This window comes from Puma concolor, chromosome B1, assembly GCF_028749965.1.
Source record: "Puma concolor isolate L17-30 chromosome B1, mPumCon1.1.hap2, whole genome shotgun sequence".
NCBI lineage: Eukaryota > Metazoa > Chordata > Mammalia > Carnivora > Felidae > Puma > Puma concolor.
In genome coordinates this window covers 186,111,455-186,131,430 of record NC_141670.1, presented here as the reverse complement: position 1 = coordinate 186,131,430, position 19,976 = coordinate 186,111,455, and the positions used below count along the sequence as shown (strand labels likewise).

Here is a 19,976-nt window from a genome sequence, read left to right as displayed (position 1 = left end):
TGAGTCATCTAGTTCTTAAGCTCCCTGATCTTTTGGCAGTTCTCTCCTTTTTGCACGAAGGCTACTTAGTCTGGATGGCGTAACTACCATCCCATCAGTGTTCTCCCTTGCACCTCGCAATCTCTTGCCCCGTTAGACTTCTGTTCTGCCTGCCATTCCAATCCTTAGCCTAAGGCTACCTCTGCTATCTACTGTCTTTTCCCAAACTGTGGCATACTTGGGAGGAAACTCACATGAGTTTTATGTTTACCGTGAATTCAGTCTAAATCCATTCATCTTTCAGTGGATTCATTTTGCTGCCTGTCAATCCTTTTACGAATCGTCATTCATTATCTGCTTTCCAGTGAGGTTTTCCCAGAGTTTTCCATGCTTGTGTAGCCCCTGATTCTACCTCCCTCTCACTCATTTTTAACACACGCCACTTATTTCATTAAGAACATTCAGGTCATCACATTCAGGTTTCCACAGCTTCCCTCTTTGCTGCCACATCTTTTTTGCCTCCAATCCTCTATGATCAACTATCTACTGTACGTGTCTTCTGTGAAATCAAACTCAACATGTTTAAAACTGAGTCTATGGCATTATTCCTAAAATGAGCATCTCATCCTGACCTTCCTATTTCAGTTAGTTTCATCATTACTTATAGTAATTTAGACTTGAAATATCTTTGCTATTTTCCGTATCCAAATAGTCACTAAGTTCTATAAATTATTTCTTCCCGTGGTCTTACAGCTTTCTCTTCCTTTTTATTATTAAGGCCATTACCATAGTGATCACAGTGGTGATGAAGAGGAGGATGGCTATCTTTTATTGAGTGCTAACTTTGTTTCAGACGTTAATTCACATCCTTGTCTTATACTGACACCTCCTGATTTTCAACTTACCTCTTTCCCCATCTTCATATGTACTCTTAACACAATTAACTTTAGCTACAAGCAGGTGAAACCTTATAATACATGCCACTGCCTTTTCACAAATCTTCAGTGACTACCAATTGCCCAACAAGTTCCTACCGCAAAGCGCAACATTTAGGAATTTTTAGTTTGTCCCTAACTTTCCCTTTCACTTTATCAATCTCTGCCCTCCTATAACTGTCCTTTGTGCCCTTCCAGGGGAATCATTTTGAGTTTCCCTCTTGCATCTTTTAGAAAAGAAAAGAAAACTTTTCTTATTTTGTTTTCTTGTCCTGGAAAGCTCTTTCTGCCTGCTTAGCATTAGGAAAATCCATCTATTTTGTGAGGGTCAGCTCAGATGACATCTCTTCTCTGCTGTAGTTATCAGCCCTGTTGAAAAGGATCTCTCCCTCTTTTGGAAGCACACTGTCTTTTAGCATGCTGTCGTTTTATGGTTCTTATTACAAATCGCACTCTGTGATAGCAATTTCTGTACACATCTTTTTTACTTTAGTTATAAGCCTCTTGAAAGCAGTACCAATTTTAAAACATTTTTGTAGACCCATTATATCTAGCATACTGACCTTTATGTAGTAAGAACTCAGAAAGTTTGTGTCAGATTAATAGTAAAGGCACTTGCCATCTCTTCTAGCAATTATTGTGATATTCAATTAAAAGATATTTACTTAACAGAAGACCATGGGGGAGGGGAAGGGGAAAAAAAAAGGTTAGAGAGGGAGGGAGCCAAACTATAAGAGACTCTTAAAAACTGAGAACAAACTGAGGGTTGATGGGGGGTGGGAGGGAGGGGAGGGTGGGTGATGGGTATTGAGGGCACCTGTTGGGATGAGCACTGGATGTTGTATGGAAACCAATTTGACAATAAGTTTCATATTAAAAAAAAGATATTTACTGAATGCCTGCTAGAAGACAGTCTACCATGTGATCTGGAGATTCAGAAATAAATTAGATAAAGATTCCACCTATGGGTAACTCATGGTTTAATCACTGAAAGTGCTGTATGCTATGGGGGAGATGGCTAAGACGTTCTGTAGAAGCACTAGAGAAGACCTGGACATAGGGGATTCTTTATTAAGTTGTTCTTTGCTCTTTACAATCAAAAGAACTTAAAATAAAATCCAGTGAGTGTTTCCTTCTGCTTTTATTCAGTAAAGCAGGTTGGCAGAAAATATTTTGGAACTAGAGCCAGGAAAAAAATGTGATTCCCCCCCCATTAAAGTTTCATGAGTTATTTGAACTTCACTTAGCTCTTGATTGTGTCTTCAGAGTTGGGATGTAAATCAACTCTCTGCAGTTTTTGGCAGGCTAGATTGGTGTTCAATTTTCTGGGCTGATGAGGGAAACAGGCTTCTTACACCGCATCAGCATTTCCCAGAGTATTTTCTGCTGAATACTAGCTCTGAGAGATGCTCTACAAAAAAGGGTTCCATGGACAAATAAGTTTGGAAATTGAGGCACACACTGCCTTCCTCTTGGTGAATTACTGTTTGTTTGTTTGTTTGTTTGTTTGAAAATTCGTGTCATATATTTTTATTTTTTATTGAGGCGTAGTTGACACACAGCACACTTTCAGGTGTACCACATGGTGATTTGGCAACTGTATACATTATGCCACGTGCACCACAAGGGAGCTGCCATCATCCAGGGCTATTACGGTACCATTGACTGTGTTCCCCACGCTGTACTTTTCATTCCTAGAATCACAGTTTACGATTTTTTTTTTACAAGGGTTTTAGATGTACAGAAGGATTGAGAATATATTATAGAGTTCCCATAGATTCCACACCTAGTCTCCCCTCTTATTAACATCTTAAGTTAGTGTGCTACGTTTGTTACAATTAGTGAACCACTATCAGTACGTTATTATTCGCTAAAGTTCATACTTTATTTCCTTAGTTTTATTTTTTTTTTTCAACGTTTATTTATTTTTTGGGACAGAGAGAGACAGAGCATGAACGGGGGAGGGGCAGAGAGAGAGGGAGACACAGAATCGGAAACAGGCTCCAGGCTCCGAGCCATCAGCCCAGAGCCCGACGCGGGGCTCGAACTCACGGAGCACGAGATCGTGACCTGGCTGAAGTCGGACGCTTAACCGACTGCGCCACCCAGGCGCCCCTCCTTAGTTTTAACCTGATGTCCTTTTTCTGTTCCAGGATCCCAACCAGGACACTACATTACATTTGGTTGTCATATCTCCTTAGGCTCCTCTTGGCTATGACAGTTTCTCAGACTTCCCTTGTTTTTGATGACCTTGACAGTTTTGAAAAGTACTAGTCAGGTATTTTGTAGATTATCCCTCTGTTGGAATTCGTCTAATGTTGGTCTCATAATTAGACTGGGGCTGTGGGTTTTTGGGAGGAAGACCACAGACAGAAAGTGCCATTTATACTCATTGCATCATGTCAGCGTATATACTGTCCACATGGTTTACCACTGTTGATGTTGACCTTGATTGCCTGGCTTAGGTAGTGTTTGTGAGGTTGCCCCACTGTAGAGTCACTCTTCACCCCCGACACTCTTGTGTGCTCTACTCTTTGGAAAGAAGTCACTATTTATGGTTCACACATAAGGAGAGACAGTTATATTCCACCTCCCTGAGCTGGGAATCTCTACAGAAATTATTTGGAGTGTTTCTGCATGGAAGAGTTCTCCCTCTCTTCCATGCAGAAAGAGAACTGGGGAGTTATTTATAATAAATTTGTTTGTTTGTTTGTTTATTTATTTATTTATTTATATCACTATGTTATTTATTTATGTCACTATGAACTTGTGGGTGTTTATTTTAGTCTTTGCATTTTAATTTAATGCTTCCTTAATTTTGTTGCATACAATTTATTTTGGGATGCTAAGGCTCAGGGATGTTCTGCAGTAAAGAAACTGTTTAATTTTATTTAATCCAGTGTTGTTCAAATTTATGTGACCACAGAACCCTATTTCCATGTAAAATAATTTGGGAATTCTTTTGCCACACCTTTTAGAGAAAGGAATATTTGAAGAAACTGATACACAATGGGTGATTAAATTATGATTTTTTTTTTTACAAAATAATACTAGTGAGCACACAGAGCTCTAATTATGTGCCAGGTACCATTCTAGTGCTTTACAACTATTTACTCATTTAATATTCATGACAAGCCTATAAGGTATGTTACTCTTATGATCTTACATAGGTCCAATTTCACAAAACTAGTAGGTGGAAAAGTTGGGATTTCAACCTGGATAGTCTGGCTCTAGAATCTGTACTACCTGATGATATTCAGCGTATTTCTCTATCCAGTCCAGAAATGCTCAAACTCAAGATGTGCTATTGATTGAATTTACCCAGTTCTCTGTCAATCTAGGAACCTAAACAAAAAAGAGAATTTTGTTGGTTTTATGTGACTTCAATTCTCATCCTCTTCCTAATTAGTCTTTCTGCCTTCTGTATTGTCACTCCATTTCTTACAACTTCCCAGACTTTTAGGATACAACCGCAACTCCTTATTTTTGTTTACAAGACTGTCAACGATCTTGCTTCTTTTTACCATTCGAGTCTTACCTCTCGCCTCTTCACACTGTTCCTCACCATCCTGCCAGTCCCCTGCCCGCTTCCACACACATCTGCCTTCTCTCTTTAATCATACTTGACCTCCTTCAGTTGTTCCTCCAGGAGAACTGTTGCACATGCCATTGCTTCTGTGTAAAACTGCCTCCCCACAAATCTCACGTATTTCTGGCACATTCATAGGTGTCAGGTGACATGATCCTTTCTTTAGGAAGGCTTTCTACGCCTGAGATCTCAGATTCCCAGGTACTTTTTCTGTGTCTCTATTCCTCCATACAGGAGGCACTCTATACTTCCTACCATAGTACTTGGGTTGTCTGATTATCATCTAGATTCTGCAGTCTCTGGGAAGCAGGATCAGGGTCTCTCTTTTCACTACTGTATCCTCAACATCTGGCATAGTGCCTGCCTCATGGCAGATGCTCAGTAGATATATATTTTTTAATGATGAATGAATTGAATACAAAAAATAGAAAATGTTCCCTCTTAAAAATATGTACACCCCGGGGCGCCTGGGTGGCGCAGTCGGTTAAGCGTCGGACTTCAGCCAGGTCACGATCTCGCGGTCCGTGAGTTCGAGCCCCGCGTCGGGCTCTGGGCTGATGGCTCAGAGCCTGGAGCCTGTTTCCGATTCTGTGTCTCCCTCTCTCTCTGCCCCTCGCCCGTTCATGCTCTGTCTCTCTCTGTCCCAAAAATAAATAAACGTTGAAAAAAAAAATATGTACACCCCTTTCCTACTAATTCCACTTCTAACATCTAGGATCTTATCTAAAGGGAAGAATCAGGGAAACACAGAAATTTATGTTCGTGATGATATTAAAAAATTTAAAAGAATCTAAATAACAATAGGGTTTGCATATACAGCAGGGTATCTCCAAAAGACAATGTTCTACAGGCATCAACAATGTTATTTTTAAAAGAATATAATGAAATAGGAAAGTATATGATATTATCTTAAGTGGATAAAGCAAAATATAAAACAATATAATTCCACTAATTAAATATCTCAATCGTACACATACATGCATAGAAAAAATGAAAGAAGAGAACAAAATATTAATAGTAGTTATTTTTGGCTGATGAAAATTTATGGATGCTTATTTATTATTCTATTCTTTACATATTGTTTTTTTTTCAAATTATCTTGAATAAATGTGTTACTTTTATAATCAGAGAATTACTAAAATCTTCTTCCATTAGAAAGCTGGGTTATAACTATTTTGCTTTATTTTTTCAGAGTGAAGGAAATAATTTTTTAATTTTATAATTTCATAGTTTTTTACATGCTACATTAGATGGCTTTTAAAGACTTCTTATTTACGTTCATTGTTATAAAAAAGTAGCAAGGCAATCAGTAATACCCAGTTAGAGATTTCAATACAGTTTTGATTCTTGTGTAAATTTTTTGCCTCTCATGGTTTAGAAATTAATTTATTTATAAAACTCTTGAAGTCCTTTGACTTAATACCATAGATTCCAATTATTAGGGAAACTGATTTGAAGGCAACAGTAATTTCATTTGGAGAGGATATGGGTTTGGGTAAAAGGTAATGTCTTCCTATTAAACATTTTAAATGTAAAAGGGCATTCATTTTCCTTTTAAATAACATTTTAAAGCTTTATTTTGTGAGTCTTTGGGTAGAAACCATTATTTTCTTTGTATCTTGTATTAGTGCACTGTCATTTCTCAATAATTCATTTGCCACTTTTACTTCTTTTTCTGTGTGTGCTGAAGATATGTTGACATTTTTATTTAAATAATAGCACAGGAATAACTGTGATTTTTTTGAGCACTTATTTTTGAGACTTAGGGAGTATTTAGTCACCTCTACAGACAGAGCCTGCGAAAAGTTTATTATCTATAAAACTGGAGTTGAAGTGGACCCTTCAGGTTTATCTCATTCAACCTCTGGAGTTCATTTCCTTTTGCTTGAGTACTTCTGAAGACAAGGAACTCACAATTTCACTAACTTAAGTCATTTTGGTTAAGCCTTTCTACTTGTTGGAAAGTCTGTTTCTTGTATTAAGCGATCATAGGCTCCTTATAACATTTACTCACCGATCATAGTCCTGTGCTTGACACGTAGAAAGCACTCAGTACATGTCAGTTAGTGAGGCAGCAAGTAAACGAATGAATGAATACCCTGAAATAAGATTCAAGTTCTGCAGGGAACCCACAGGGTGACCCAGCTTGCGAGCAGCCACTTGCTTCACTTTGGATTTCCCCTCATTGTCAGGAAATTCTATTCCCGTTTCTGATGTCTATAGAAACGACTTCTCTGACTACTTGGGATTTCTATGGAGATAACTTCTCTGACCATCTGACTGAAGTTCTTGCAAGGGGTACCTTGGAAAAGCCCTGCTATCCTTGTCATTGTGTCATCAATATGGAACGGGGAATGGGGAAGACGTAGCGAACCACTGGAGTTACTTTTCCTTCAATGTTTTTAGACTTTTAAAGGAAGTGGTATGTGCTCCATTAACAGCTAGAAGTTTTGACACACTCAGCTTCCTGTTTCCTTGCTTATTCTTTTAAGTTCTTTCTATACGTATGGCATATGGGCTGATAATAGCCCTCGTGAACTTTTTGAACCTATCTCATGTTACTTGTGTATCTGTCTTCTCTTCCCCACCCCCACCACAAAAGTGATGTGGTTCTTAGGGACAGGGATGCCGTTTGATTCATTTTTACTGACATGTGTTTAATAGGTGCTCGGTAAATGTTGAATCAATATCTTTTCACTAGTTGAATTTTCAGGTATAACACCTCATGTCCCCCTGTTCTAGCCCCAAAAGTCCAATTTTTCTGAATTTAATATTCTTTTCCTCTTTTCTCAATTTTTAGTCATTCTCTTCTCTTCTGGATGATTTCTAAGTTCCTGCTTCAATTATAGAGCACATAGAAATGATAATTGAATAAAGATCTGCTCAATATTGCTTCAATTCTTAACACTCTTTTTCATTCTACTTTTATGTGTTCTTTTTGAAAGTTTCCTCATTCATGATACATATCTCACAGGATTAATAAAGCAATGTATGTAAATTTTGTAGCTCTTTTCCAAACTCTTTCAGAATGCTTTCTAACGTCTGATCTCTTTTCTGTGTAACTTTTTTTTGGTAACTATTTTCTCTTTATATTACATCTCTAGTTACATCTAATTGAATTACATTCAATTTCAAGTTGGTGAATTGAAATATTTGGTAGCCTGGGATATCCATTTAGGAGAACTATGATTAATCATTTAAAAATTGTACTTTATAGAAAATACCTGAATGAGATGTTTTTACCAAAATAAATATTTTTAAATGTTTATTTTTGAGAGAGACAGAGTGAGCGAGCGGGGAGAGGCAGAGAAAGAGGGAGAGAGAGAGAATTCGAAGCAGGCTCCAGACTGTCAGCATGAAGCCCGACATGGGGCTGGAACCCACAGAGTGTGAGATCATGACCTGAGCCAAAATGAAGTTGAATGCTTAACTGACTAAGCCACCCAGGAACCCCAACTTTTTATTTTTATTTCCAAGAATTATTGTCTTTTAATCAGTTCAAGAGCCCTTTTTATGTGTGGTTGAAAATGAGAGTATTTGGAATCATAATTCAATAGTAGCAATTTGGTTCTTTATATATAAGGTAAATTATACAAATCCAGGGATTGGATTTTTAATCTTCATGCAGATTTTATTTTTATATAATGATTGAATTAAAATTGCTTTTATTTTTTTTTTAAATAAGCTTTCTTATACCTCCTTCCGCCACAGTCTGGAGTGGGGGAAGCAAGTGACAGAAGGCTTATTAGAGAAAATAGTATTTCAACCTGAGACTTGAAAGTTCAGTAAGATTTATTCAGATAAATTGAGGATAAGGATGTTGGAGGTAGAAGTAGGTTATGTTGCTATAATTAATGTTTGATCGTGAATAAGTTTCTCAAATGTATTTTAAGTCGTGCATCTAAGAGAAATACTCACAGTAAAAAAAAAAAAAAAAAGAAAGAAAGAAAAGAAAAGAAGCCAGTAAATGGGGTTAGTTTTGTGAGTATTTAATAGAATTTATGAAGAGTATTCTTTTATTCCTAAAAATCTATTTCTATATATTTAGTAGACTAAGGCTTATACACTTCACACAGCTCTGTATTTCTCCTATAGATGAATGCTTTTTTGTTCATTCATTGCTTAGGCCATCGTATCAAAAATTTTTTAAATGCTTTCAGTATTACTTAGAGTAGAAATCTGTGTAATCATCTAGCATCTATCATGTGCTAGACAAAGTGTGACTATGTGCTGTGATGGGTGAAGGAAGAGGCCGAGAGAGACTATAAGCACAGGCACCTGAAACCATCTGGGGTGAGCGACCAGGAACAGAAGGCTTAATAGAGGTGAAGGTCTGAAAGGTGAATAAGGTGTATTCAGATAAAGTAGGAGTAAGTATGTTGGGGTTGGGAGTAGAGCATGGAGAGTATATTCCGGGTAAAGAGGGTAATGTATTTAAATATGTGTGTTAAAGAGGGAACTATGAACGATGAAAGCTATAGTAAAGCTATCAATTATTGAATGATTATTATCATTATTAGGTCACTGTTCCAAGCACTTTACATCTTTAATCTTTATAACAACCACAGAAAGGAGCTATTATTATTATTATTCTACTTGTGTTGACTGGATGGGATGTAACTGTACATTATCAATAATGTAATATATAGTTCTCTTCTTTTCTCCTCTCTTGGTCTAAGTTTTGGAGCTTAGGTATTATTTTATTTTGCTTTCAGTGAGTTAGAAGTAGCCTAAAGGCATATTTTAGTAAAAAGACCAAAAAATATTGGCATTTTACCTTGGTGTTAAAAAGAAGGATTTACTAAAATATGGTATATGTGGATAATCAATTCATGACTGACTATTAAAAAGAACTCCTTTTTTCAAGTTTACAAGAGATCTAGGGGATAGATCTTACTGTGAAAAACCAGTAAGACAAATCCATATCGTGACACATTCTAAAAGATAACTGGCCTGGAGTCCTCAAAAAAGTCAATATCCTGAAAAAGAAAAGGACAAAGAGACTCTAGATTCAGCTACATGGAAAGAGACATAACAACCAAATGTAATGTGATGCATACATTTTCAATGGATTCTGGATTTTAAAAAACTATAAAAGATATTTTGGGGACAACTGGAAAAGTTTGAATGTGGGCTGAATAGTATGTGATATGAAATATTATTGCTAATTTTCTTAGGTGTGATAGTGGTATTCTGTTGATGTAGGAGAAGGTTCTTATTAGAACATTCATGCTGAAGTATTTAGGACTGAAATGTCATGTTAGGAAAAATTACAGTATAATAATTTCTATAAAGTTTTATTTTCACTAGGTTATTAATGGGATTTCTGAGTATCAAACGTTTACAAAATACTTAAATGTAATTTACCTTTTTATTATCTGCTATTTTTTCTTAAAATGTTTATCACCCTATGACTTGCTGATTTCTTCCTCTTCTCCTTTTTTTTTTTTTTTTTTTTTTTTTTGATCTGTCCTCATTTCCATCTTCCTCTAGAAAGTCAGTTCCGTGAGAACTGAGACTTTCTGTTCATGGCTTAATTCACAGCACCAAGGGTAGTATCTGGCACATAGTAGGCAGTAATTAACATTTGTTGAGTGAACTAATGAATGAAGATAACCAATCTCAACCAACCTTACCATTTCTATATAACTCATAATATCTTTCATTTGTTAAAAATTCGTTTTGGTATTGTTAACCAGAAACAATAATGAGTTGTTCTCTATATTTCAGGGAAGTTGGGAAAAAAGAATTTTGAAGAGTTTAAATAGTATGTGCACTGAACTGAGTATCCCATTGGCACGAAAGGTACTTTTATTTTTATTTTTTTTTCAAAAGGTACTTTTAATATTTAAATATTTTATTGTGAATCGAGTGCTAGAAGTACCACGAAGTTGTAATTGTTAGGCAGATTTATCTCTCTTTAAACAGTATATCAGTTTGTTTTGAAACAAAAATCTGTAAAAGGCCAATTACGTGGATGTACTGTATATAGATTTCTATTATATAGGCTGTAGTACTTTTTGTAATGAACATATCTTGAGAATAAATAAAAATACAATATATAATCTACGTATAGATTATTTAGAGATTTGGCTGTAAAGGTTATACATGTTATAAATGCACTTGAAAATTTTTAATTACCTTTGGTCTCCTTATTTTTGGCTAATCAGCACAATAGCCATATGTTTTGAATACGAGATGGAGTTTAGGCATGTTATCCTCTTATAATAGCCAATATGGTACCATCTTTCAGTGTTAACATAGGGAATGGAAGGATGATTGGTCATCTCTCTGCAGAACTATTTAGTTCTAGTAGTAGTATCATTAGATCTAAAAGATCAAATTCTCAACATTTGTCTGTCACTGTGGGCTTTGAGGGGGAAGATAAAAAGGGAGAGAAAAGCTACTCGAGGAATGCTCTGGATTCTTTTTGGCTGCTCACGAGTAGGAGAGAAGAAGTTTCTCTTCACTTTATTTTCCCTACCTGCTATTTATTCCTTGCTAGTAGACAGGATATAGTGGATGAACTTTAGATAAGGACATGTCATGGAAGGCACCAGAAGGATGGTATTTTAAAAAAGGATAAATTTCTGTGGAAAACTGCCTAAGTATGTAGTATTGTGTAATATACTGTCTTTCATGTAGGAAGATGATGCTACTGACCCACAGTCATACTCTCTTGGCCAGTCCCCCTTGCGATGCATTTCTGAGGTTGCTGGATGGGGTAAGAGATGTAGTATGTGGCTAAGGAGCAGTTTTTCTTTATGAAATTTACTGGCCTATAGAGATCATTTCTCTTCTTTTCTTGGACTCTTTAGCACCATATTCTAACTGAGCCATTGAGACTAGATATAATATCATAGTTAAATAACAAAAGTTTAAGAATAATTCCAAAAAAAGTTCACCATGTGCAGTGAAGTGATTTTTTTCTTATGTTATGGTAACTTATTCAACCTTTTAGATAAGTTATTGATTCTTATTTTTCAGCTGCATTGCTAAGCTTCACAAAATGAAACCAATTTTAAAATTACCTTTTTTAGAGGCCAGTTGGAGAACAGAAAGAACTTCTCAATAAATGGAATGAAATGGGAACTGATGAACCAGGTATATGAACAACCTTTTTCAAAATCTGGTAGTAGGAAAGATTGCCTTCTTAATTGTGGATCCAAAGCAACAATATTAGCAATTCTTTTGGAAAGATAGCCATTTTCCTTCCCCACTAATTACTGTCATCTACTTTGTTTGCTTAAACTTCTACCGTGCAGTTTAAAAATCCCTATCTTTGGGGGCACCTGGGTGGCTCAGTTGGTTAAGCGTCCAACTCTTGATTTTGGCTCAGGTCATAATCTCACAGTTCGTGAGTTCAAGAGCCACATCAGGCTCTGTGCTGACAAATTTTTTTTAATTCCTAACTTTCACCAGTGTTTTATAATATTTTGAGAATATTTAAGTCAATTATCCTTTTTAAAACAGCATTTGAAAACATTTTTATAAAAGAATAGATTAAATCATTCAATGGATTTCTTAGATTCGTAATTAAGGTAAATATTTTTCAAGCTTTAATAACATTGAGATGTTAAAAATAGGTTAAGTGGTAAAAAGTTTTGAGACTTCTAAAATGTTTTTAAGAATTTATTTTGGCTCATTTTAATGGTTAAAATAGAGTCAATTTTATAAACATATAATGGGTGGCATCTATGTCTCATTTACTGTGATCAATAGATGCATAGAATTGTATTGGTAGACATGTACATAATCCCTCACCACTCCTCTTTAAAAATAAGCATGGCGAACCAGGCAAGAAATAAGTACTGTAATAGAGAAAGCAGTGTGTTATAGAAATTCAAAAGGGAGAACAGTTTAATACAACTAGAGGAATTCACTAAGAGTGTATTATTTGTATTCTAGGTACTTTGAGAATTCTCATATAGAACTTTGTTATACTGACATTGTGTTTTCAATTCAGTTATAAATTTATTATAAATTTATGAGGGTAGACACTTAATTTCTTCTAGAATAGGTCATTTAGGCCGTCAAGGGAAGAGATTGCCCTTTCATTTTTGTGTTCCCAGTACTTAACACAATGTATGACAAATTATTGATACTCCGCAAATGTCTGAATTAATACAGCTCCACGGCCACATGTGAAAGAATCATTAACATTGTTATTAATAAGGATTCTTATATTAACTGAAATGTTGTTCCAATCTATCTTAATTCCAGATTTAAGCCTTTTCAGACCTGTTTATGCACCCAAGGATTTTCTGGAGGTAGGTTGTATTGGATCAATACAGGTATATTAATGGGAATAAAGTGGAAGAAATGATATGAGGATGTCTCCAGGCAGAGGAATCACCAAGGACAAAGCCCTAGAACCGTAGAATGACATGATCAGATTTGTGCTTGAAAATTGCTTTTGGAAAATACACTGGAATGTGGAAAGATTAGAGGCAAGTAAATCAATTAGGAAGATTTTGATTAAAAAATACTAACTGTAAATCAGGTAGCTTGTAAATCAGGTAGCCTGCTGCCTAGCACCTATAGATGCTCAGTGAATCTTTTCCCTTTTTAGTCCTTCCCTGTTCTAGTAGTTTAGACAAGACACGAAAAAGGTCTGAACTAAAGAACAGTGTTGGAACTGGATAGAATTCAACAGATTTGCAAGGGATTTTTAGGAGGGTTTGGGAACTGATTAGATGTGGGGAGTATGAGAAAAAGAAAAGATAATGAAGATCTTTAAGTGTCTAGATTGGGTAACTGGGCAGAGAGGTACTACGTCCTTGGGATAGAGAATGCAGGAGAAGGAACAGGTCTGTTAATAAAGATGATGAGCTTAATTAAGTTTGAGAAAGCATATCGAAAATAAAGTAGGTTAGAGCTCACTAATTATTTTAACGGACTTACCTTTGATTCCACTCTTTCTCTTGTACCTTACACGTAATCAGCAAATCCTGTCACTTTACCTTCAACATGTATCCGGAATTCAACCACTCCTACCTCCATCCTCCTAATGTCTTCCTGCTCTACCCTTGCCCACCTAGAATTTGTTCTCAGTGCAGTTTCCAGAGGAAGCCATTTCAGTACCATTCCAAATAAGCCATCTCTGGTATCCGGCAGCTTCCCATCTCATTCTACTTAAAAGCCAAAGTCATGACAGTGGTGCGAAACATGCTATTTGATCTGATACCCCATTACTTCTCTGAGTTCATCTCCTATTACTTTCCCCTGATTTGTTATACTCCATTTATTTTAGCCTCCATGCTTCCCCCTGGCTTCCTGCCATCTGAGGGCCTCCACTCCTCTTCTCTGCTTACAGTGCTTTTCCCCCAGATACTTGTCTGCACGTTCCTTCACTCCTTATGTCTTTGTTTAAATGTCACTTTCTCAGCAAAGCCTTCCCCCGCGGCTCCCTGCTTGGAACTCCTTTTAGCCTTTTCCTACTTTGTTTTTCTTTATAGCATTTATCATTATATAACATATTCTTTTTCTGTTTTCCTTATTGCCTGCCTTCTCCTATTAAAAGTAAGATTCACGGGGCGCCTGGGTGGCTCAGTTGGTTAAGCATCCAACTTCGGCTCAGGTCATGATCTCGCGCTCTGTGAGTTCAGCCCCGCGTTGGGCTCTGCTGACAGCTCAGAGCCTGGAGCCTGCTTCAGATTCTGTGTCTCCCTCTCCTAGCCCTCCCCCATTCATGCTCTGTCTCTCTCTGTCTCAAAAATAAATAAACGTTAAAAAAAAAAAAGTAAGATTCACAAGGGCAGGAGCTTCTCATTCTGTTGCACTATTGCAACAGTTACAGAGTCTGATAATTGAAGACTCCACAAGACTTCACAGGATGCAGCCACAGAAGGCATTCTTTCAGCAAGAGAAAGAAAGCACATGCAAATACGAAGAGATCCAAACTTCTAGGCTCAGCTCCCAGGGCTCTTTCTCAGTTGCAGAGGATGAGCTTTGTCTTTGGAGTAGGAACCGCTAAGAGACAAGTGAGATACACTGGTCTTGGGAGTCAAGGCGCAAGGAAGGTTTCCCAGGGGTTTTTATATCCCCACTGGTAAATCAGGAGAAGCTAGCAATCTGTGCATTTTCAATAAGCAATGTGAAACTGATATGGACTGCCTCCCTGGGACATTAAGTAGCACATTATAAATGACTAGTTCGTGTATTTCATCCCATCTTGGCCAAGGGTCACCACCAGACATCCAGGTGTCCCTGGAGATAAGCATGGAGCTACCACAAACCAGCTGCAGGTTAATTGCTCTATCTCCAACAGATAGAACGGTGCTTAGCACATAGCTGCTCAACAAATAGGTGCTGAATGAATGAGTAAATGAATGAATGAGTTTTTCACATTTTACTTTTATTTCTTTTCTGAACTGTTGTCTTTGAAACTAGTTTGCCAGCATAAAATATACAGTTGATGCTTGAACAACACGAGGGCTCTGACCCCCTGCATGGTCAAAAATCCACATATAACTTTTGACTCCCCCCAAACTTAAGTAGCTAAGTACTACTGTTGACTGGAAGTCTTACTGATAACACAGCCAACACATATTTTGTATGTTAATATGCATTATATACTGTATTCTTACAATAAGTGTGCTAGAGAAAAGAAAATATTAAGAAAGGCATAAGGAAAAGAAAATACATTTACGGTACTGTACTGTTAAAAGTCTGCATTTGAGTTGAAGTTCAAACTTGTGTTGTTCAGGAGTCAACTGTCTTCTTTTAATTCTAAAGAGAAGTTAGTTTGGTCAGAAACTGCCTTTATGGTGATGGCATTATTTCTCTTAGCTTGTTAAAGATTTCTCCCAAACTCTTCCCTTTTCTAGCACTTCAGGGCTGAAATTTCATGTAATTTTTGTATGACTATCTTTAACTGTTCTCTCCTTAATGGTCATAACGTTCTGTTTCTTTCGGGACTGTTGATGAATTGATCCTTTTATTATTTATGCTGAAATTCTTCTTTAACTAAAGAACATTTTCTATAATCATATCTGTATAGCTTCTGCATTTCTAATATTTTCTCTTTTCTATTACCCATGTGTTCATAGTTTCCCTTTCCTATCCTACGTGTGTGAGGTTTCTGTGCAGTATGATACACGATTTATGTTATTAGGCTAAAATTGCATTGTTCCCTATTAGTCTGCATTTAGCGCTGTTGACTCTTTGCTATATTTGTATTTTTTTTTTTTTTAACAAATACTATTGACATTTTTAGCCTTAATTTAGTGCTTGCAGTTTTGGGAAACTGTTTTGGCATTTTAGCACATTCCATTTTATCAGTGATTAGTTATCAGCTCATTAATTCCTTCCTCAGATGTGATAGTGTTTCTGTCACCATAATCTCCTTTGCTGTATTCTTTTTATTTTTTTTAAGTTTTTTTTTTTTAAATTCGGTTAATTAACACACAGTATAATATTAGTTTCAGGTATGTCAAGTAGAGAGCAGCACTTCCATACAGCACTCAGTGCTTATGACAAGTGCAGTCCTTCACCCCATCACCTACCTATTTACGTCATGCCCCCACCCGCCTCCCCTCTGGTAACCATCAGTTTGTTCTCTGTAGTTAAGAGTCTGTTTCTTGACTTGCCTCTCTCTTCTTCTTTCCCTTTGCTCCTTTGTTTTGTTTCCCAAATTCCACAGACGAGTGAAATCACATGGTATTTGTGTTTCTTTGACTGACTGACTTCACTTAACATAATACGCTCTAGCTCTGTGCATGCCATTGTACTGGATGCTTGATTTTTTTTTTTCTCAAGAGTTTCAATTTAAAAATATTTTTTATTATAATTATTCTTTCCCCGAAATGTATGTTATTGTTAGAAAAACAAGAAAATATGCATAGGGAGAAAACTTTTAAAAAATTACCTTTAATGCCGTCACATAGCAAAAACCATTACGTTACTACACATTCTTTAACTTCATATATTGTGAATATTTTTTCATGTTATTATATATATTTCCTGTGTTAATAGAGGCAAATTACATTATATTTTATTGTATGAATTAACCACAATTCATTTAAGTAACTCCCTCTAATGGAATGTTTAAGTTGTTTCACATTTTTCTGTAATAAATAGTACTTCATTAACATTCTTTCTGCACTGTCTTTGCAAACATCTTAATTATTTGTACTTATAGAATTATTTGTACTTAATTGTACTTACAGAAGTGCAATTCCTACATAAAGGATATGTAAATACCTAAGACTTTTTTGACCTGCCTAATTTTAAAAAGTATATAAATTGTTAGTTTGGCTTCTGAATTTTTTTCTCCTTGTGGGTTTGATTTAGAGGCGATACTCTGCAATATTATTCTACTATTTTTCTAAAAATCTTGTCAATATCTGTTTTTTCAAAGGGCTAGAATTGATTCTGAAATTTTTTCTGGCAAATATTACAATCAAGCAATTTTGATCTTTCTGTCACCTTCCCTGGTTAAATATTCAAGCAGCTTTGATTTTTTATTACCATCAAAATGTTTTTCATTCTAACTAAATTCTTTTAGACTTTTATATGGTAGATCATCAGAATATTAAATTTAAGGCATGTTTATGATATTTTAACATTTCAATATAATTTTATAGTTTTTTAGAATGTAATTAAAGTACATACATAGCCCCAAATAGTTTTTAATTTTGTGGTGATACACCAAGAATATCACTGCCAATTTTATAGGTGTAAACATCCTATAAAGAAACTAACCAATTCTGTTGGATTTGTTTTTAAAGGTGTTAATTAATCTTCGCAACCCAAATTATGAAAATGGTGATTCTCTTAGTTTCAGGACTCATTTGGGTTTAATCCAAGTTCCTCTGAAAGTAAAAGACATCCCTGAATTGGTAAGTATCAGCATTTCAAAATATTGCATATTTTAGAAGACAACCATTAGAGAAACATTTTAGTGCTGCAAATATCTAAAACAATAGGGCTGTCTGCTCATTAAATAATGAAGTGAAAACTTCTTTTTTATTGTAAATATGTTATATAGAGAGTGAGTTACTTTGCTAGTAGGACTAAAGATGAGTTTTCATGCACTTATAAATGCTTTTGCTTTTTCCTCATTTTAATCAAAAACAAAGATTTATAAGACAGCTTGTTGGGATTTAGGTACATGATATATGACAATAAAATTGATTGAGGGTCGCCTGGGTGGCTCAGTCGGTTAGGTGTCTGAGTCTTGATTTTGGCTCAGGTCATGATCTCATGGTTCATGAGTTTGAGTCCCACATTGGGCTCCGTGCTGCTTGCACGAAGCCTGCTTAGGATTCTCTCTCTCTCTTTCTCTCTCTCTCTCTCTCTCTCTCTCTCAAAAATAAACTATTAAACTTAAAAAAAAACTGATTGAAATAAGTTGTGAATTTTATTAAGAATATTTAAAGAATGCACATTGTATTTAATTCAACCAACCTGTATTAAGCTTATCAAAATGAGGCACTGAAGGAGATAAAGGGAAAGGAAGATGAGTTAGAGACGGTCTTTGCTCTGGAAACTGTCACATTTTGGTGAGGAAGTTAGTTTTAAAATAGAGCAATTATAGAAAGGTGGGGAGAATTCCTGAATGGAGCTAAGAAATTATCACTCCTGGGGCACCTGGGTGGCTCAGTTGAGCATCTGATTCTTGATTTCAGCTCAGGTCTTGATCTCACGGTTTGTGAGATTGAGCCCCCCTCCCTGTCCCAGCCCAAGCTCTGCACGGACAGTGTGGATCCTACTTGGGATTCTGTCTCTGACTCTCTCTGCCCCTAGCCCCCTCGTGTGTGTGTGTGTGTGTGTGTGTGTGTGTGTGTGTGTGTGTGTGTTCATGTTCTCTCTTTCTCTCTCTCTGTCTCAAAATAAATAAACATTAAAAGAAAGAAATACGAAATTCTCACTCCTTCTTTTGTTAATCACCCAAAACAATAAGGAGCACAGAAATTTAAATACCGCCTTTGGTGAAACTAGCAAACAATGTGTAGCTCTGTTAGCGTGTCAGGTTGGAGAACTGGGGGGGAGAGTGGTACGTGGCTTAAACATGGAGGAAGGTCAAGCCCTACTGCGTCTCTCTAAGAGGTGGGAGGTGCGGGTGAGAGGCATGTCAATAATCACTCAGCTGTACATCTTCCTTGTTTTGTTTTGCTTTATTATGCTGGAGTTGGATCTTACAGACATTTTTCTTTCACTAACTGGCTTGATGTTAGGCTTTATCAATAGAGGGTTCTGGAGGGACACCACAAGACTGTAACCAGAGAAAGGAGCTTCCCTTGCGGTCCCTGTGTTCAGAAGCCAGCAGATCAGCATGCAGAAGCCAGCTCCAGACTGTACCCTCTGACGAGTTTCTTCACCAACCTCCCACCCCTGCACGCATTTCCTGGGGCAGCCATTTTCTTTCCTTGAAAGACTGAATCTCATGGAATCTAAAAAAGAAAACAAACCAACAAAAACCAGAAATAAACTCACAGATACAGAGAACAAACTGGTGGTTGACAGAGTGGAGGGGGATGAGGGGGTGGGCAAAATAGGTGAAAGGGATTAAGAGGTACAGACTTCTGGTTACAAAATAAATAAGTCACAGGGCTGAAAAGTACAGCATAGAGAATACAGTCAGTAATAGTGTAATGACTTTGTATGGTTACAGATGGCAACTACAACTTATGGTGAGCATTTCATAAAAAAAAAAAAAAAGTCTAAATCTCTGTCTTGAGGACAAGGAGAACCCTTTCCTGAGTTGTTGGTTCCCTTTTCATCAGTCTAGAAGTCATAGTTACTTTCTGCATCATCTAATTTAATTCTATTTTTCCCTGTTCACATTTCTGGGATGATTTCTATTTTCCGGCTGGATACTACTGACTGATAGAAGAAGCAAGATGATTTTCTCCATAGAACTTTGGAAAGCCTCAAGAACACCACATGATATAGAAAGCCTTGGTGAGCCACAGGGTTGAAAATGAGACTGTGTGAAAGTCTGTATCAGGAGAGAGTAGACCCCCATACTCCTACCAGCTTGCATATTCAGGTGACTTCTCCTTCCCCAATGGAGACCAGAGACAGGTTCTTTAGAGGAAAAGAATCATAAAGGCTAAGAATTTAGCCACTTCAGATTTAGAGCAGTACAAGAATGAGGCACTGTTTTGAAAACAGAGAAATTAAGTGAGAGTTGACCAAATGGTGGGCTAATATCCTCATCCGCTACCTCCATCACTATGCCTGCAATTCTCTCCCCCCCCTTGCATCTTATGCCCAATCCTTGCAGACATAGCTTCCAGTCAGTTGTTTATTGCCTCGTTCCTAAATATGACCTACCAGCCCAGGATCTGCAGATATTTGAAATTTTCCGACTTGAAAGGCAGACACCAAAACTAAAAAAAAAAAAAATTGTTTTAAAGCCAGTTTAGGGAATGAGTACTTATCATGAGCTTTAATAATGGTTTCAGGTTTGAATTTATGTTCACACTCACAGGATACAATAGGTCATAACCTGGCGTCAGATTCAC

General features: G+C 36.6%; 1 protein-coding gene across 5 annotated transcripts in view; it reads left to right on the top strand.

Annotated features, from left to right (window-relative positions):
* TBC1D19 (TBC1 domain family member 19) overlaps positions 1-19,976 on the top strand; it is a 145,951-nt gene that overhangs the window by 32,733 nt on the left and 93,242 nt on the right. For 4 of the 5 annotated variants that reach the window (XM_025921323.2, XM_025921322.2, XM_086705276.1 and 1 more), the window contains 4 exons: positions 10,234-10,308; positions 11,544-11,607; positions 12,727-12,773; positions 17,235-17,345. In XM_025921323.2, the coding sequence (XP_025777108.1) occupies positions 10,234-10,308; positions 11,544-11,607; positions 12,727-12,773; positions 17,235-17,345 (297 nt within the window). Of the gene's footprint in view, positions 1-3,067; positions 3,193-10,233; positions 10,309-11,543; positions 11,608-12,726; positions 12,774-17,234; positions 17,346-19,976 lie in introns of all 5 variants that reach the window. The other variant, XM_086705275.1, reaches the window with a different exon arrangement.